Here is a 21,211-nt window from a genome sequence, read left to right as displayed (position 1 = left end):
TTTCACCTGTACATCTTTGTTTGTTTGTTAGCAGGATCACACAAAAACCAACAAAACAATTTTAATGAAACTTTGTAGAGGGGTATGGCTTATGTCAAGGAAGAAATTAAATTTTGGTGCAGATCCTGATCAGTAGGTGGATCCTGTCTTTGATCTATGAGCTCAGTTAGTTTTTCTTTTGATCCTGATCCCCCTATTGACCCCGACTGCTGAATGTAGATCTTGATAGCTTTGATCCTCTAATCAGTACAGAAGGAATCAGAGATCAAAGAATAACATCCAAATTCAGTGATCAGGATCAAAGGGTAGATCACTATATTGGCTTTTGTTCTTTGATCTTTGATCCTTTACTGAAGTTAGATCCTAATCACTAAACTTTGATCCTGATTACTCATATTTGATAATGTTCTTGAACTTTGCTGTTGATTTCTGAACTTAGATCCTGCTGGCCGCATTTTGATGCTGATCACTGAACTTAGAACCTGGTTGTTGATTAATTGATCCTGATCAAAGGAATCAGGATCAAATCAATCAGGATCAAATCAATCAACAACCAGGTTCTAAGTTCAGTGATCAGCATCAAAATGCAGCCAGCAGGATCTAAGTTCACATGTCAGGATCAACAGTCAAGAGCATGATCAAAGATAAGTCATCAGGATCAAAGATCAGGATCAAAGTAAAGTGAGCAGGATTGAGTTCAGCAATTAGGATCAAAGATCAGTGATCTGGATCATAGGTCATGATGAGTATTAAAGGTCAGCAGTCAAAATCAAAGATCAGTGTTGAAGTTTAAATCTTAATGATGGCAGAGTTCAGCAGTCAGGATCTAAGTGAATCCAGATCTAAGTAAAGCTGATCTGCAGCTTTGCAGTCCTGCTCAGAGCTTTGTATAGCCCGGTCAGGATAGACTGGTGGTGGTGCACTGCAATTAGTTACATCCTGGAGTCCATGCTGTCCTTCTTTAATCTACAGAGGAAGATGATATGATGTTGTACCGTGTTCACCACAGCATAGGTGTGAAGTGACCACTTCAAGTTACCTGAAGTTGCTGACCTTCTCATCTCCACCACTGTCCCATGAGTTGTAGGTCACATCATGTGTTCTTTGACCCCTCTTGAACCTTACATCTCCTTTGTTTTTCTGATGTTCAGTTGGAGGACTTGTCAGGACTCTAACCTCCTTCTTGTGCACTGTCTGTACACAGCCCATAATCTGACCACTGATGATGATGATGATGATGACGCTGGTTGAGTATTTGGTTTTTATTATTTCGTTACCTCCACTAATAAGGCCATGTGATGATCAGTGTTCTTCTGCGACTGTAAGTGCTGATATCAATACAATTTGCCCTTTAAAAACCTGTGTCCTGTCTAAAAACTAATTTGTTTTTAGAGTGCAGGTTTTAGACCATATGATCCATTTAAATGCACATTTGAATATGGTGGAAGTAAATTACATCAACTGGAGCTGCACTCAGAGGGCACAAGTACCTCTGCCGACCAAAATGGACCTTCAAAATGGCGAAATTCAAGTCGGATCAAACATTTCTGAAAGACTTCTGGCATGAAGACAACAATGTCCTGCAAGTGGTTGAAAATTGAAATTTCCAACAAAATGTTGAGCAAAATGGCACTTCAGAGTGGTGAAATTCAAGTGGGATCTAAATTGATTTGGCATTTTTCATGTCTTGTGTGATCTTGACCTTGAAATGTGAACTGTGACCTTGAAAAGTAAACTCAGTGTATTCTAGGAACCTATACACCACTTCTACACATCAGATTTAAATACAGAATATTAAATATTCAGGTCAACTTTGACCTTGACCGAACTTTTGGAAGTCAAGGTCAAAGGTCGAGGCCAGTCAGAAAGCCTAACAGGAACAATATGAGCCAAATTGGACATTTCTATGGTGAGTAGATACGAAGTTTTGGCTGATTATGCGAGTTTTGGTTTTGCATAACCTTGACCTTGAAACATGAGCTATGACCTTAAAAAAATGAACCCACTCTTATTCGAGGATTATCTGAACCGTATGTCCAAATTTTATGATGATAGCTGCAGAACTGTACCTGTGAGACTGTTAACTAACCAACAAATGAACAAACAAACAACCGCAGGCGATCACATAACCTCCACCAACTGAATCCCATGCAAAATGTGATAACTGTTTTGTGTCCACATGGCTGCCTGTTTAATTTAAAGAGATCCTGTATGAAGCAAGAGCAAACTGTTCACCGATGACGAGATGCATAGACGCCGTCGGAGTGTTGAGGGCAAGGTGACATCAGCAGAGGTATAGATGTGAAACAGTTAATGCAGAACAGCTGTTACAGAGAGATATAAATCTCAAATGTCTAAGAGGAAAGGAGCATTTCTGTCCACGTGTCAGTGCCTGCAATGACAGAGAACACAACAATAACCATATGTGCTGTGTTTAAAAATAAATACATAAATCCAGAGTTTAGTTTGATAGAAAAAGCCCCAGCCATGGTGAAACAAAAGTTTTGGATTATGACTCCTATACTGACAACTAGATTCATAAGAGAATTCCCTGCACTTACACTAAAAGGCTTTTATTTTACTGTATCCTCAACGACCCGTAGCTTATAAACAGTAATGTACAGATTTTACATCAGTGCATCAGCTAGTTTAGAATTTTAATGTCATGACTTTGTCCGACAAGAAAACTGTGATCCTGATTACAAGGGTGTGTGCTGCACAAGAGAGGATGTGTTTTTATATATATATAAAAAAAAAACTATTTGCCAGTTCCAAAGAGAGAGAGAACGAGGAAAGAAAACAGAAAACCTGGTATACAGACACTGCTAGACTGCTTATTGCTAATCTGGAGTGCTTACTTTGGCCACATAACCAAAGACACATTTCCTGCATGTTCTCTCACAGCCGCCCTTCCCGCGCTCGTCATAACCCTGCCAAAGGTTTTCACTCCCTGAAAGCATCACGTCATGCATTCTGTTTCTATGTCTGTTCACATCTTGCCAAAAAAGCTGTGACATTGGCTCTGAGCTCATAATGGATCATAATGATAGTTTGATTGATTGTTATTTCTACCAAGTATTGTAAAAATGTTGTCGAAAAATGTATCGTTTTCTTGCTCCCCTGTCCCCAGATGTTTACAATACTTGCTTGGGGAAAAAACAAGCAAAGGTTTTTTGTACCATGTGAAGGGACTAAACAACACTTTAATCTACTCTCAGTATATCATGATGACCTCCATAAAATATATGGTGGTCATCGCAGGTTGGTAATTATAGCCAGGTAGGGGTCAACATTTAAAAATAATCATATTGAAAAGTATACCACATTATTTGTCTGCTCATAAACATGCCAAAAAGGTATAATTTGGACTATCCATGACTGAATGTTTTGGAGTTATGGGGTAAAATCACCATTTATTTAGCACAAAATTATATATATATATATATATATATATATATATATATATATAAATAATATAAATAATATAACAAAAATATAAACGCAACACTTTTGGTTTTGCTCCAGTTCGTCGTCGTAACCGACTTGAGTGGGCAAATGCTCACATTCGCTGGTGTTTGGCACGCTGGAGAGGTGTTCTCTTCACAGATGAATCCCGGTTCACACTGTCCAGGGCAGATGGCAGACAGTGTGTGTGGCGTCGTGTGGGTGAGCGGTTTTCTGATGTCAATGTTGTGGATCGAGTGGCCCATAGTGGCGGTATATATATATATATATATATATATATACACAATATAAGCATACTGTGGTAGAAGCCAAAGAGACTTATCAAAGACCCATTTCCAAACAAAAATACAAAAATCTCACAACAATAAACAAAAGTATTATATCAATTCACAAAGTATAAAACAGTTAAATCAATAAAACCAGGTAATAGGTGCTCATACAGGAGCTTTACTTTTAATCCACTTTTATATCTGTATAAAGTGATGGGTGGATTTAGATGTACAGTAACATTCCAAGATTTAACACCATGATATCTGATGTGACGCTGATAACAAGTCGTTCTATGGAAAAATAAATGAAAATATGAGGTCTGCCTTGTCGGATAATTATGAATTTAACTGAAATTAACCTTTATCATCAAAAAATGGTGATAAAGGTTCATTTCAGTTTGCAAAGGAATCAAAAGATCAAGTTGTTCCAACCTTGAAAAAAAATGATAATCAAGCTAATAGGGTTTTAAAAGGGAACAGTTTCCACTATCATTTATGCTTAGTTATCACTTTAAGGGGTAACGTGTCATAGAATCCAGTGGATATTGATCTTGTTTGACTATTACTTTGGAGACCCTGATCAAAACTGTTCTATTTATTCATCTCATTAGCTCAGCCAATAATTTGCATCACTTTTTCCCCAAAATTGGAGCAACTTGAATTTTTGACCCCTCTTTTCTTTTTTCTTTTTTTTGCTGTTTTTACCCCATAACTCCATCACATACAGTCATAGATAGTGCAAACTATACTTTTTTGGAATGTTTATGAGCAGACAAACAATGTGGTATACTTTTCAATATGACTGGAATATTTTTAAATGTTGACCCCTGTGTAATCCTTCATTGACCCCTACCTGCTTACAGGTGCCCTACCCTGGGATGACCACCATACATTTTGCGTATAGGCCATAGGATACTGAGGCTGGATTGTAAGTGTTGTTTAGTTCCCTTAATTGGTACCGATTAGGTAAAAATTGGCTTCAAGCTTGTGGACTATTGGCAAGGAGAAAATAAAGAAATAAATAAAGTTCAAATCTCTAAGACATAGTGTTTCTGTGCCTGTTGTTTTCAGGTATTTTCACACCTGAAAGTCTGGAACATGTCCTATTTTTCTCCACACCAAACTGAAATGTCCAGAGCAAATGTCTGCTGCTAGCCACGCCCCCTCTCTGAGTTGGAGAAGCGTCAACAATTTATTGGCTGACCAGTGACTCTGTGGATGGGTCACAGAGACTATAGACTGGCTTAGTGGGAGTGTCTCACAAAACATCCACAAGAACAGATATGGATTGCTGTGACATATGTCACAGAAGTCCAAAATGCCCCTTTTCACACCTAAATTTTGCTGACATACACTTCCATTGTACTGTGAGTGCTTGTTGACATGTAACATAAAACCCCAACTATATTTAATTGTTGTGGTTGTTATATTATTATTTTCTTTCTTTGTTTTAATACACAGTGTGACTCCTTTAAGGGCACACAGAAGTTTTATTGATTGCTGATTGTGCATAGTTCACTGACCCAGGTGCACATGCCAGGTTTGGTTAGAACTCACTCAGCAGCTCTCCATTTTTGTTCCCACTCAAATATTATACGGGTAATTCCCACAGGAAGAATTACGCTTCTACTCCTGGTTTTTCTGTTTGGGTGTTGTTTTGTTTTTTCCTGCTGACAGTCTTCCAAGGGTGTCTCCTTTGAGAGGCTGCATGTGCACAGAAGAAACATGAAAACAGACACACAGCAGAGGTCTGTTAAGTGCACATTCATCAGATCCTGCTGAGATGGACGCTCCACTGGAGGAGAGAGGGAAAGAAGGCCTGGGAAAACAAGTGAATGAACAGTCAGCAGAGAGAAAAATGCAGCGCCAAAGGGAAGAATGATTGATGCAAGGGTCAAAATAGGAGCTCATATCAAGGGCCGAAACCATTTCCTGACATGAATAACTTTTCCATGCATGAAGAGTTTGTATTTTACTGATTCCACATCTGTTCCAGCAGCTTTAACCAGACAATTCCCGTGAATAGGAGCAGTGTTCATGTCTCGCGTGAGGGCAGAAGGAGGGAGTGTTGGGAAATGATGGCAGCTATTTATAGAGCCTTGGAAAATACCACAGCTTCCGCCACTCTGTCAGTCCTTTGGATGATGGTAACAGTCAACACGCATTCAAAGTCAGTGCAGCTGCAGATGAGTATGAACCCTGAATCAAAGAAAGGGAGGGACGGACTCACATTTTGTCAGTGGGTGGATTTCCCATCTGACATTGCAGATTATATTAGAAGAGCTGCCGAATGTCAAAATTTTTCATGATTAAAGTCCAAAGAGAAAAATCAAGCCAATCTTGAACATGTGCAAGGTCTGAGCATGATACAACCTACAATAGTGTTTCTTCACAATCAATGAAGCCCTATGGCATGGTGTCAGAGAGCCGGTTCCCTGCTGGCCACAAATGGAATTAAAATGCCAAAATTGATTAGTGGTGATATAGGTAGTATTTATCAAGATATTAAATTTACAAGGTTTCAGACATTCGGCCCCCCCGATATTGTTTGTATTTCGATTTTATCCTGCTTTTGGTTTCATTGTATTTTGTCTAATTTTAGACTTGCTTTCAATTCATTTTAATGTTGTATTTTCTGGAAGTGATTGAGTGTAGATTTTTGTGAGGACTTCATTGGAAAGATGTTCATAGTGACAGTTTGAGATATTGTGTACTGTGCACATAATTGGGCTATCCTGAATATATTATTTCATTCATTGATTCATTCATGATTGATGTGATTTAGAAATGTTCATATATCTATATAATTTTTGAATTTCACTTTACAAAAGCATTTTGTTTTGTTATTTCTGTTCAGTAACTTTGGAATTGTTATATTGGAATTGTTACATATTGTTTTATTATATTTTATATATATATATATATATATATATATATATATACGAGGTCTGTCAAAGTATAGGTCCTATTTATTTTTTTCAAAAACTATATGGATTTCATTCATATGTTTTTACGTCAGACATGCTTGAACCCTCGTGCGCATGCGTGAGTTTTTCCACGCCTGTCGGTGACGTCATCCGCCTGTGAGCACTCCTTGTGGGAGGAGTCTTCCAGCCCCTCGTCGGAATTCCTTTGAGAAGTTGCTGAGAGACTGGCGCTTTGTTTGATCAAAATTTTTTCTAAACCTGTGAGGCACATCGAAGTGGACACGGTTCGAAAAATTAAGATGGTTTTCGGTGAAAATTTTAACGGCTGATGAGAGATTTTGAGGTGATACTGTCGCTTTAAGGACTTCCCACGGTGCGAGACGTCGCGCAGCGCTCTCAGGCGCCGTCGTCAGCCTGTTTCAAGCTGAAAACCTCCACATTTCAGGCTCTATTGATCCAGGACGTCGTGAGAGAACAGAGAAGTTTCAGAAGAAGTCGGTTTCAGCATTTTATCTGGATATTCCACTGTTAAAGGAGATTTTTTTAATGAAAGACGTGCGGACGGATTGCAGCGTTGGCTCGCAGCCGCTGCGACGCTCCGTCACAGGAAAAACACCTCCGTTGGAAGCCTTAAGGACAAGTTGGAACATGTCCAGCTGTTAAACAATTTCTCATATACTCACTCCACTGAAAGCCATCAAAAGCCGCCTGGATTTTACAAATGGTTATCAACACGGAGGTGTTTTTCCTGTGCCGCCGCACCGCGCCGGCTGCGTCCCGACGCGCAGACCCATCGGCACTTGTTTCATTAAAAAAATCTCCTTTAACAGTGGAATATCCGGATAAAATGCTGAAACCGACTTCTTCTGAAACTTCTCTGTTCTCTCACGACGTCCTGGATCAATAGAGCCTGAAATGTGGAGGTTTTCAGCTTGAAACAGGGTGACGACGGCGCCTGGGAGCGATGCGCAACGTCTCGCACTGTGGGAAGTCCTTAAAGCGACAGTATCACTTCAAAATCTCTCATCAGCCGTTAAAATTTTCACCGAAAACCAGCTTAATTTTTTGAACCGTGTCCACTTCGATATGCCTCACAGGTTTAGAAAAAATTTTGATCAAACAAAGTGCCAGTCTCTCAGCAACTTCTCAGACAAAGGAATTCCGACGAGGGGCTGGACGACTCCTCCCACAAGGAGTGCTCACAGGCGAATGATGTCACCGACAGGCGTGGAAAAACTCATGCATGCGCACGAGGGTTCAAGCATGTCTGACGTAAAAACATATGAATGAAATCCATATAGTTTTTGAAAAAATAAAAAGGACCTATACTTTATTGACAGCCCTCGTATATACACACACATCATGCAAAAAATGGTTTATTTACATTTATTTCTGAAATTATTTTAAACTGTGAACTAAAAATTTAGGGTGCCTGTAATTCCGACCACAACTGTATTTATTAGCATATCTTGCACCCAAGGTTCCAGATATTCTGCCCCCTGGTGGCTACAGTTAAAATAACAATTAGTCAACTTTGAGGTCTGAGTGAGGTGGCCTTGTGTACATGTTTCACCTTGATACATGAAGCCTTTTTCAAGATATCATGCGCAAAATATTTCAGAGAGTCAATGGAGTAACTGAATAAAAATGGCTGTAATCCTGAATGGTAAATGCAGTATTTTTGCTTAATCCCTTGAAACTTTGAATCCAACTCTGACTTTGAGCATCTCTGATGATCGAGAGAAGCATCCAAAGCAATGTGAGCCACAGCAGGGAGGTGATGGTCTAGTGGTTAAGGTGTTGGGCTTGAATCCAGAAGATCCTCGGTTCAAATCCCCACCTGACTGGAAAATCACTAAGGGCCCAAGGTCTTTAATCCCCTATTGCTCCCGGTGTATAGTGAGTACCTTGTATGGCAGCACCCTGACATCAGGGTGAATGTGAGGCATAATTGTAAAGCGCCTTGTGTGGTTGATGCAGATGGAAAAGCGCTATATAAATGCAGTCCATTTACCATTTATTTACCAGTTATGATATGTGAGTGAATTTTAATGTTTTTTGTTATTACTGATTTGGGGTTTGAAGGGGCAGAAATATAAAAAAAAGAGAACTTGCTGCGCAATAGGGCCCTACTAGCGTGCAAAACTTGAGGTTCCCCACAGTTGCATTTCTGACAAAATTACTCATAAAATGCTCTCTTACACAGTAAACTCACCAGTGTAAAATTAACACTGACAGTGTTAGTTTTACACTGGTGAGTTTACTGTGGAGATAGGTTCTACATTTCCAAGTGAGAAAACATGATGAAATGATCTTCAAGCTATTACAATGTAGAGCAAAGGAAATGGAAAAGCAGCACCATGTAGTCTTCCCAACAATTTTATGGTAGAGTGCTGCCGAAACTGGAAATGCCAAATGTTGAAGTCTTCCTGGAGCATTAATAGAGGACATCTCACGCAAATTCAGTGGACAGTCAACACTGAAAACAGAAATGCCAAATGTTGAAATCTTCCCGGTGCAGTAATAGAGGACATCTCACGCAAATTTAGTGGACAATTAACACTGAAACCAGAAATGGTAACCTGAGAGGAGACCCTTGAGGTCAGTCAGTGACTATCTAGCATGTAAAATACATGTAAAAATATTTGGATCTTTGAAAATAAGGAAATTTATCTACCCTGAATAACCAAAATTGATAACTCTTGCATTATCTATTGAAGAATCACCTTAGTAATTCCCGTTTTCCTGTTGATTTACTGCTGATGAATTATACCTTTGGTGTAGTTTTTCCGGCCGACACTTTCTGCTCTTTTTCTCTCTGTCCAAGGTACGAATGACGGACGGCTCCATACTGAAGGACCCGGACGGACTGTGAGGTGGAATGCCTGAGGCGGGCACTGCATGCTGCAGTCTGCATTTGCAAGTGACCCTGTCGTGGGGACAGGCCCACTGACGGCATGGATGACCCCCGCCTGTGGTGCTGATGCCTGTGTGGAGTGTGGACTTCTTATCTTCTTTATATTTTTATGTTGTTTGATTTTCTATTTTCTGTTTCTTCAGCTTTGTAAAACTTTGCAAAACCTTGTAATTGTTAGAATGGCTTAAGCAGTGAGTCACCACTTTGAGTCGTCTGCTTGAGGTTTCTTCCACAATATCATCAAGTTATTTTCTAATCAAATAAAAGGCATAAAATAATCTGAAACTAGTGCTTCTTCTACAATTTCATTTTCTAACTCTAAATTATACTGGAAAAAAGTCTGATGGAGCTATATGACCTTGCTTTTTCAGCAATTTCATTTTTTAACATTTAAGTTTACAATACTATTATACTGGGGAGGAAAAAGTCTGAAAGACTTAAATGACATGGTGAGGATTAATGTCAGCGACATGAAACATAATAATAATAATAATGATAATAATAATAGCGTGTATATGATAACGAGAAACTAAATAATTTATAAATGCTCAAGACAGTAAGTTAACATTAAAATGCGTAATTAACAGGAAATAAAAGGGTTGAGTTCTTCTAAAAACTGTTGAGGTCAAAGGTTCTCAAAACATTCTGGAATCAGACGTCATTCCAACTCACAATGGAAACTTAGCAAAATTTATTACCACCCTTGAAAAATGTCATCTGCTTATTTTAGGAACACGCTAGTTGAAAATATAATCGTGATTCCTCAGTTATAAGTGGCTTTGGATAAAAACATCAGCTGAATGTAACGTAATGAAGGCCAGAAAGATTTTGTTTTTTATTATTCCACAGAAAGGAAAGAATTTAGATGAAACATACCAAACAGCCAATAAAATGCAAGGTCACTGAACAGTCTAATTGGTAAGACCTAACGCTGCCATTGGTCGACAAAAACGCGGTTGCGTACTTCAATGAAATGTGATTGGTTGTAACAACCAGGAAGTGCCTGTGTCGTCAGTCCGCTGGATAAAAGTCCTTGCCGGCTGGAGAGCGGTCTCTCTGCAGTGTGTTTATCCGCAGTAAAGTCGTTAAAGTACGTGATATAAAGGATAGATTCAGACATGAGTGCGCATAAGTTAGTCTTGATTCGCCATGGGGAAAGTGTGTGGAACGAGGAGAATCGGTTCTGCGGCTGGTTTGATGCCGATTTGAGCGAAACCGGAGAAAAGGAGGCAAAGAGAGGAGGCGAGGCCCTGAAAGGTGAGATTGTATCCCATCTCCCTCCATCCGCTGTAAAAACGTTCGGAGCAAACAGGCCCGTAAATGAACGCTGCTGATGCCTGTGAGGACAAGGATGGAGGATGCAGACAAAGTCAATTTACATACAGCAATTTAATAACGATTATTTTCTGCTCATCAGAGCGCGAGTCACGTACGTAGACTAAAACAAGCAGCAGTCGAGTCACGTAGTTATTTGTTACTGAATTAAAGTCATGCTCAGATTGCTGTACTGAATTTTTCATACTGTGTTGGGTACCTTTTATTCACAAATGCTGGGCTTGTTTTTGGTTCCCCAAATAACAGATACAAAAAGGGGGGATGCACACATTAATATAAAATTTAAAGGGGAGTTAATTAATATAATAACTCATTCATATATTAATAACTCAGTTATTTAAGGATCATTTTTTCAAGTCATTTCTTAAATGGCAAAAAATTGGAGGATTTAAAAAAAATCTACATTTTTCTATATAAAATTTCCCCACAATCAAAATATTGCTATACACAAATTTAATGTCCTTGTTTTGCATAAAACCGGTAAACTTAACAGAATATTCAAAAATTGGCATTTATATTATTTGTAACTAGCCATTCTTGCAGTCTGCCACAAAAGGGTAACAATATCACAGGTGTTTATAAAATAAAGTGTTCCTAACATTGAATATCTTTTTGACAAAATGTACAAACTTTGCCATACAAATTTAACCTAACTCTTAAATTATTTGCATAGATAAATGTTATAAATTGTTTTGAAATTAACTTTCTTCAGTTTAGGTTACAAAGGAAATATTAGAATTCCTTTATTGTCGTCGTACCGTGAAGTACAACGAAATTTGGATGCAGCTCTCCTGATGTTTTTTTTTTTTTAAGAGATGGAGGTAACATACAAAAGTAATACAGAAATATAAAAAAATAATATATAAAGTTAATATACAAATACTGTATATGTAGTGTAAATTTGGCCATCAGGCCTGTGTAAGTATAGCAGACAAGTAAATTCACATTGTGTGGACCATATCACATAATAATAAAAAAAAAATATATATATATATATATATATTAGTGTTTGTGTCCTTGATTAACTTTGAAAGAAAACCTTGTAACAGGTTGAAGAAAACTGGGTTGGAGGAGGATGGGGCTGGGGGGAAATTCTGTAAACTCCTGTCAAGCTGAATTCGAACCCAGTACAGCAAATGCATTTGCTCTCTGAGTGTGCTGCGGAGTCACTCACTCAGTCTCTCCCCCTCTTCATCTGCTTCCACCAGAAGCACTTTAGTTCTGTTGACTCCAGCTTCTCCTTCTTCTGAATCTCAGATGCCGGCTTTGAATTTGACATATGTTACACCTCTGTGCTGAAACGAGCCATCCGGACACTGTGGCTTGTCCTGGACAGCATTGACCAGATGTGGCTGCCAGTATATCGGACTTGGCGGCTCAACGAGCGTCACTATGGAGGCCTGACAGGCTTGAATAAGGCAGAGACGGCCGCCAAGCACGGGGAGGCTCAAGTGAAGATCTGGAGGCGTTCCTTTGACATACCTCCTCCCCCTATGGACCCAGACCATGACTACTATGCTACCATCAGCAAAGTAAGATCTACTTTATACACTGAACAAACAAGTGCATTTCTACAGTAACTCAATTACACTGAAGTGAAATTTGGCTATATTTTAGCTTACCATTTAAAAAGTTTGCTCTGATTGTAATTTTGTTATCATAGAACTAGCCAAGTGTGTTTGGCCTGTAAGCAAAATAATGATTGTGCACATATTCTACTAACTGAGCAAACACCTCTTGGCAGATATCACACAGTTTGACGTATCAAATCCAAATTCACGCTATTCATGTAGTAGTGGTACACCTAATGCAATCCCACAGTATCTCCACAGTGAGTTAATATTTGCCAAGAGTGGGGTCTTTTCAGTTCAGTTCAAAGATCATTCAACATGGAATCAAACTGAAGTCTTTCTATTTTGACATAAGGTCATCTAAAACTGGTGAAAAGAAGCTGTCAAAACTAAGATTGTTAGAGATTGACAGAATATTGAGGATGTGTGATCAGTATTGTTTTACTGTGATTATTTTTAAGCAGTCACAATAAATGTTTATGAAATGATCAGTCTTGGAAAGAAAAAGGATGCATTATAGATTTTGACCTTTCATATGGTGATGGACCATTCTTCAACATTACGATCACTTTGTCAAAAAAAAACAAAAAACACCATTTTTGATCACATTTCTCAGGCAGGCACACTTGACAGCAGACAAAAAAATACTTGCAGTTCAAAAAGTATCCATGTCTATTTTGAAGAATTTGGCTTTACAGTTTACTTAAACACTGTAGGCTTTCTGTTTTTGTCATGTGATGCCCTGACAGAGGGACATACAGTAGAAATGCTGTCCATCTGTCTGAAACTCTATACTCTCTATAACTTTTCATAGATTTGAGACAAGTTTAACAAATGTAGTATTATGATGATGATGATTACAGCCCATAGCTTAAAAAAAGAAAATGCACTTGTCACAAATTAGAATATTTTAAGTCATTATGTATGCAGCACACACACTGAATCTCTGTCTGGTTCAGTACACACAGCCACAATCACGGGGAAGACTGTCGACTTGACAGTTGTCCAGAAGACACCGAGACCCTCCACAAGGAGGGTAAGTCACAGAAGGTCATTGCTGAAAGAGTTGGCTGTTTGCAGAGTGCTGTATCAAAGCATATTCATGAAAAGTTGACTGGAAAGGAAAAGTGTGGTTGGAACAGATGCACAAGTAACAGGGATGTCTGCCGCATTGAGAAGATTGTCAAGCAATGCTGATCCAAGAAATTGGGGGAAATTCACAGGGAGTGAACTGAGACTTGACTCTGTGTATAAAGAACCACCACACAGAGATGTGTCCAATAAATGTCATATTCCTAGTGTCAAACCACTTCTGAGCCAGAGACTGTCAGAAGCATCTTATTGTTGCTAAAGAGGAAAAAGAATTGGACTGCTGCTCAGTGGTCCAAACTCCTTGTTCGTGTGTGTGTGTGTGTGTGTGTGTGTGTGTGTGTGTGTGTGTGTTTTTTTTTGGGGGGGGGGGGGGGGGCTCTCTCTCACTGTAGTCTCCCCAATAAAACTTGTAAACTAGTCTCCACAGTGTTTATTACAATGAAATTTGAAGTTGCCTTTTACATTCTTATTATGACATGGCTTCATGAAAATATTGCCCGCTCACAATGGGTATGGAACTGCACACAAACTAAGGTCACGACAGAACATCCAGTAGAGGTCTGCATGAGGATATTGCATAAGTTTTGTGCCACATGCTTCTCTTGACACAACTCTGTCAAAGACGGAACACCGTACAGTCTCTGATGTTCTTCGGCAATCTCTGACAAGTGCTAATCAGGACCCACTATGCTTAACTTCTGACATCTGATGGGATCAGGTGTGCACAGTGTGGAATGGCAAAGGCTTTAGGTGTATTTATTGGATGTTAAAAAAAAAAAAAAAAAATCACATTTGGTGATGGTCTAGAGGTTACAGTGGCAGGCTTGTGACCAGAGGCTCTTCTGTTTAAATCAACATCACACTGGAAAAATCACAAAGGTCTGTTGGGCAAGGTCCTACCTGCTACCAGATTGCCTGGTAGCAGGTCAACAGATCTGTGTGTGTGAATGTGTGGCATCACTGTAAAGTGCTTTATAAAAGAGTTATCAGTACAGGCCATTTACATTTTAACTTAAGAATAGATTATTTCTTTAGATCTTAAAGATTCAGAATTCTTTTTTTGGTGGTCTCCTGTAAAGATGTCCTTTTTTCACATTTGTACATTCTTCTTTATGAGGGGGCTACTTATTTTTTTTTTATTCAATCTGAAATTTAAATGGTGGTGGGGGAGCATTCATGATTTTTTTTTTTTTTTTTTTTTTTATGGGAATATAAATATTGAGACAACACAAAATGCCTTTTCTGCTAACTCACAAATTTTTATTTATATATTGTGTGTGTATGCCAAAAACCTTTGCATAGTACATTTAGAAGACGTTTTGAAATTCCTATACTTAAGAAATAAAAGACCAAACAGAATAATGTTTTAATCAAAATGCCACTTTCCAGGATTTGTTTTGGCTTCGGCAGAAGTATGTGCTCTTCCAGTTAGCATGAAGGTATAATGGTAGCTGATCAGTTCTCAAATAATTGTGCTGTTGCTTTGACAGCATTTAAACACAGGTTTACTCTTCACCTAATTAAATTGTCTTTCAGTTGAGAAGTTTATTCATAAATCTACTCAATACAATTTGTTCATGTATTTATTTTTACATTTTAAGTCCTCTTTAAATAGAAAAAAAAAATTCTAAGATGAAGACTAATGGAGCTCCGAGGAAATCTATTAATTGTAGTGTCAGTCATGTTTTATTGCCAAGTATGTGTTCAGGTAAAAGTGATCTATGTTATGTACAGAAATATGCCAAAAAAAAAAAAGATTTACGATTTTACTGTTGCAGGAGGTGGTAGAAAAGCAGACAATGTGACTGTTTAGGTTTTGAAAGATGTGCAAAAGAAGGTATTGGAATGTTGACTAGGCCATTTTACAGAATACACCTATTATTTCAATAAGTAAGAGAAGTGTACAAGAAGTAAAAGTGCATCATGTACAGTGGTAGTTACATGACGTAACAGTGCTGCCCGTCGTGCAGGATCGTCGCTATGCAGATTTGACTGAAGACCAGCTTCCTTCCTGCGAGAGCCTTAAGGATACCATCGCCCGTGCACTGCCCTGCTGGAATGAAGAGATCGCCCCTCTGATCAAACAGGGAAAGAGGGTGCTCATCGCTGCCCATGGAAACAGCCTGCGGGGCATCGTTAAGCACTTGGAAGGTGAGTACGTCCAGACTTTGAATGCTTTGGCTGGTGAAATCCCCTCCGCTGACTGACGCTTCTCTCTGTAGGAATGTCGGATGAGGCCATCATGGAACTGAACCTGCCCACAGGCATCCCCATCCTCTACGAGCTGGACAAGAACCTGAAGCCCATTGCGCCGATGCAGTTCCTGGGAGACGAGGAGACGGTGCGCAAAGCCATGGAGGCTGTGGCTGCTCAGGGAAAGGCCAAGAAATGAGTAGACGAGCACTTCCCTCTGTTCAGAAAACGGTTGGCTGTTCTGGAGAAGTCCTAATGTCTCACACACACACACACCCCCCATCTAAATGCTAATGCAGTTTCAGTTAGAAACATATTGCATGTTTGAGGGATAGACACCACTGATAGTGATGCAATGGGACCAGAGAGAGCTACAGCACTCAAGAGATTGTCAAGAATTTTTCCTGTAATGCATTCTACTTTCTTGAGGAATTATCAGCTTATATGAGGTATATTTCTGTTGAACATTCCTCGGTGATGACTTGAATGTTTCGGTGATACACAAATTATTTTAAATTGTAATTTAGGAGATGTTGTGTCTAACTTGCTAACAAAGAAATTCAAGTTATTTTCTGTTTACACTCACTTTTAACAGTTTGTATTTTTTTTGTCTGTTGTATTACAGGTTGGGTTTTTTTTTTCTTCTTCTTCCTAAAATGTCTAATTTGGTTAATGGAACATTTTTGCAGTCTCTTGAGAGTTTAAAGTAAAACTGTCCTTTTTTCTCACGTCCCGTCTGGATGGTATTTGTGCAGTGTCCTTATGGTGTTTCTGCTTGTGCTTTCGGCCACTTTAACTTTTTATTGTAGTTTCTCATATTAATCTGTTATTGTGCAGACACGTTACTGTAAGTATTGTAACGTAAATGTAATACTCAGATTGCTTTCCTTCAGTTTTCTGTTATGCTGGATACTGTTCAAAGGAAAAGTTCTTCTCACTTAACTATTGACTATTAACGTGTTTGACACCATGCTGCATAAATGTGTGATGAATACACCTAATAAATGCGTCACTGTGTGTGAACCTAGTGTTTGTCTGGATGGATGTTGGATTTATTTTATCAGTGTGACACAATTTCGAGTTAAATCAGGAAATGATGGTGACTGGACAGACTTCCATAGTAAAATCAGATTTATAACACTATTCCCAATTACTTTTATATTCCAAGTTGCAACCTTTGGGGGGGGGTCCTTAAAATTACAGAATAAATGACATAAAATGTAGGACCACACAAAGCAAGTATATTCAAGAAAAACATGGAAGCAGCACTTTTGCAGCACTGCTTAACTCCAAATCCCATAATGCAATTCTTGGGGCGCTTGCGGACGTTGGTCAGGCAGGAAACTTAAAAAAACGAAGTGTTAGGCGTTTCTGAACCACTTATCGTGTTTGAATCACTGATTCGTTGTATCGAACTTTGGTCCACTACTCGAAAATGTGTTCATGGCGCTCCTGGAGGGCATCTGCTGGAGAAGTAACAACATTGCATTAAAAGGCAACGCAGCTTTTCTCACTCTGTCGCTCCCCCCCCCCCCCCCCCGCAAATGTGCTTGCATCACCATTTGAAAGAATTTGGTTTTTTTCCCAGTTATCTGCTGCACTATATGTGAAGCTTCCGCAAAGAGATGTCTTAAACGCTACCAGGTCGAAAATAACCACAAGATGTTGCGGAACTACTTATTCAGGATGCTCTGTAGATTGAACACTCGGCAGTCAATAAAATGATGCGCACCTCATGCCCGTATAGAGGGGGTTCAACCGACGACCCCCCCCCTCCCAAAAAAAATTCTGATTTTTTTCTGATCTGGATTTCAACGTTATGTATTTTCTTTTCATTGATAATAAGAAACAAGCACTGTTACACAGCTATTATCACACACCCTCAAGTTTCAATTTCCTCTGCCAGACTAATCCCTTAAGTGATGAAAGGGGAAACTGCTAGATAAACTTTTCGCATGGGGGTTGAGACTTTTTGCTCCCTGGTCCTTATCCTCCTCTGATATCAGATTAGTAGGCTTGTAAATACCCATGTAGACACATAATTACACTTGTCTGGTTTGTAAAAACATGTTTGTATGTATAAGCTGAGAAATAAAGGGAGCTTCTCCTTCCTGTTGCAAATACTGTAAAGGTGCAAATATTCGCGTGGGATTTATTATGCGAATTTTGTGAGTTAAACAAGGTCGCCAAATTAAATACCGCTATTTTAATACATAACGTACATATACATACATATTCATAATGTAAACGCAAATATTAATACTGCTAAATACGAGGTCTGTTAGAAAAGTATCCGACCTTTTTATTTTTTGCAAAAACTATATAGATTTGAATCATGTGCGCTTCCATCAGCCAAGCTTGAACCTTCGTGCGCATGCGTGAGTTTTTTCACGCCTGTCGGTTGCATCATTCGCAACCGACAGGCAGGTATAAAGTTTGCATTAATCTTATCTTGGTTCTTCCTGGGTGGTTCTTATGGCAACTGATCCAATCCCAAGCAAGGACTATTTGTATATAAAAATGTATTTCCTAAAATGATACATTTTGGGTTTCAAATTAAATTGATATAGCTTTTTACCCCTCGAAATCCTCAAGAAGCTTCTGCTTCGGGGGCTTCGTCCCCCTGAGCCCCCCACAAGGGCGTTGCCCCTCGACCCCACCAGGGGCCCTGTGGCCCACTGGACCCCCAACTCAAGGATTTAAACACCCCCCTTTCACATTCCTATATACGGCCCTGCACCTGTCTATTTTGGCCGGATTTTATTGATTTATTGAGTATTAATAACAATGAATGTGTTTGGTAAAGTTCAGAAAAAAATCTGAATATCGTCGAAGTTGGTAAGTAATGAATGCCACTGGAAATATGAACAATTTAGGGAGATAAATCGGTTTTGTTTCTGAACTAATGTATTTATTATTTATGAATTTTACTTCTATCTTTAATGATTCCGGGGTTTTTCCATAGATAAATATACCCTCCTTTTTAATTGATGTGTGTGATCATCTTCAAAAGTAGGATAATTTCAAAATATTTTTTTCCCCCAAACATTTATGTTTGAGATGAAATGACTGATGATGTTGACTTATTCTGTTGAGTCGTCGGTGAAATTAAAGGATTCAGGTTCATGATCAGATGAAAACTCCGAAATGATATGCAAAGAAATTCACCCGTTTTATTTATTTACGTTTTCTTTCACATATCGACACAAAGCTTCAACGGAAGCTGCTTACGATTCGGCACATGTATCGAAGCTCGGGTTACGAGAGCGCTAACGCTGAGAGTTTTGAAAGACGCAAGATTAGTTATTGTAGCTTCGAATGCATATAATATTAACTGCGTCGGTCCATGCTTCAGCTGAGAATGAAAGAGGCGACAGAAAATCATGGACAGACCCGGTAAGAAAAGATTCGACCTTTTCTTTTTTGACAAATTGAACCGTTTGGCGCGTGCTAGTCTGTTAGCTAAACAGTTGACTTCCCGCTGTCACAGTCTCAGCGCAGTATTCATGCTACGTTTCTCATCTTTTCCAGTGAATTGCCGTGGTTACGTTGCTGGGTTTTTTTAATCTAATTTGGATACTAAATACTACTAAACTTCGTTTTGTAAACGTTACGTTAATTTGTTAACTTGTGTTTTGGCCAGGACTTCCAAGAGAGTGATTCTGCACTTTTATTGCCGTTTGTATCAATACAGATTATTCAATTAGATAAAAATGGTGAACTGGTAGTAGCGTTAACAGTTTTGCTGTTGTTGCTTTAGGCTTCATAATATTTGCTCAGGTAGGGCGCTTTTCTGTCACTTGACGTAGCCTGCTGTCATTGGTAGCAAAGCAGAGCGTCTCTGACAGGTGTCTTAACTATTGTTGGCTCTCAGAACACATCGTGTGCTATGGTTATGTTCTTCTCCATTCGGCTGCTCCTGTCTGTTTGAGGTTGCTACATCAGATACAGCCAGGTCCGCATTGATATTTGGCACACGTTTTACGCCAGGTACCCTTCCTGACGCAACTCCAGTTTCACCTGCAGAAACAGACAGAGCCCCTGTGTTCCCAAGAGGACTAACCAGGCCCCACTCTGCTTAGCCTCTGAGATCTGGAGGCATCAGACTGACACACAGCAGACTGGCTGTGTGGTCTGTTAAAACTCAGAGCACTTTCTCTTGTTTGCTATCAGTTTTTGGAGTTGTACTGCCATTTTCATCACTTTGGGGACATAATGAGGATCCACTGACCAGTTAACACTCTCTTCCTTTCTTGCAGAGCACTTGGAGTACACTGGAATAAAGGTGGGTCAGAATGTTGGCAAACAGTGATGCATAATGAATACTTTGCTGAAATGTACTGCTCAAAAAAAAATACACTTCTTAATTAAAGTATTGCATCAAGTCAGTTCAAATTCTGGCATATGGATCTGGTCAGTTAAGTAGCAGAGGGTGTTGTTAATCAGTTTCAGCTGCTTTGGTGTTACTGAAATTAGCAACAGGTGCATTAGAAGGGCAACAATTAGACAACATCCAAAACAGTGGGAGGCCACTGATATGTTTTTCCTCCTCATCTTTTCTGAATGGTTTTGCATTTGGCTTTGGTCAGTGTCACTACTAGGGATGGGTATTGATAAGATTTTATCTATTGATGCCATTATCGATTCTGCTTATTGATCCGATTCCCTATCGATTCCCTTATTGATACCTCTTGTGAATTTTGTACTAAAAGTAGGCTTTACAGGTTTTCTATGTATTTCATTGTCTTAAAGTAAATAAATATGAAATTGGTCACTGTACGCTTGATCTCTGGACATAAATAACAATAAACAAAACGGTGTTTCGCTTTGAAGTTATTAATTCAGACTGGATTTTATAGTTCTAACTTGACTCGTCAGACAGCCGCGCAGCGTTTGGAGCTGTGTGAACAGAACGGAGGACGATTCTTGTTTCTTTCTTGCAACAAGACAGGAGTCCCAGTTAGTAACTTTAATCCGCACAAACGTGACTCACGATTGACATATTCAGGGATGAAAGTGGTGAAAAACAAAAAAAGCTGAAACCCAAAATTACCCCCAACATCACCTGCACGAAAATGTTTGAATTCTAGAAGCTCTGAAATGTAATCTGGGACTGTTCCAGATGATAAACTGCAGTGAGTACCGCATCCATTTAGTGAGGGGGAAAAAAAAAAAACTTATTCAAATTCATTCCAGTAGTATTCTGCTCTTATAGGATGCAGCAGTTTTCTACACTGAACAAAAATATAAATGCAACACTTTTGGTTTTGCTCCCATTTTGTATGAGATGAACTCAAAGATCTAAAACTTTTTCCACATACACAATATCACCATTTCCCTCAAATATTGTTCACAAACCAGTCTAAATCTGTGATAGTGAGCACTTCTCCTTTGCTGAGATAATCCATCCCACCTCACAGGTGTGCCATATCAAGATGCTGA

The 21,211-nt window shown here is 39.1% G+C and overlaps 2 protein-coding genes across 2 annotated transcripts in view; both read left to right on the top strand.

Annotated features, from left to right (window-relative positions):
• Positions 1-10,623: 10,623 nt before the first annotated feature.
• pgam1b (phosphoglycerate mutase 1b) lies at positions 10,624-16,699 on the top strand. The gene is made up of 4 exons (XM_034184265.1): positions 10,624-10,835; positions 12,171-12,445; positions 15,547-15,727; positions 15,799-16,699. Exons 1-4 carry the CDS (start codon positions 10,697-10,699, stop codon positions 15,966-15,968), a joined length of 765 nt encoding a protein of 254 aa, XP_034040156.1. The 5' UTR covers positions 10,624-10,696; the 3' UTR covers positions 15,969-16,699.
• Positions 16,700-18,994: 2,295 nt separating this feature from the next.
• slf2 (SMC5-SMC6 complex localization factor 2) overlaps positions 18,995-21,211 on the top strand; it is a 38,344-nt gene continuing 36,127 nt past the window's right edge. Inside the window, 2 exon segments of the mRNA XM_034184361.1 lie at positions 18,995-19,165; positions 20,029-20,066. Of these exon segments, the coding sequence (XP_034040252.1) occupies positions 19,116-19,165; positions 20,029-20,066 (88 nt within the window). The 5' untranslated portion in view covers positions 18,995-19,115.

This window comes from Thalassophryne amazonica, chromosome 13 (assembly GCF_902500255.1).
Source record: "Thalassophryne amazonica chromosome 13, fThaAma1.1, whole genome shotgun sequence".
In the NCBI taxonomy this organism is placed as follows: domain Eukaryota; kingdom Metazoa; phylum Chordata; class Actinopteri; order Batrachoidiformes; family Batrachoididae; genus Thalassophryne; species Thalassophryne amazonica.
This window is presented reverse-complemented; position numbering and strand designations above follow the sequence as displayed.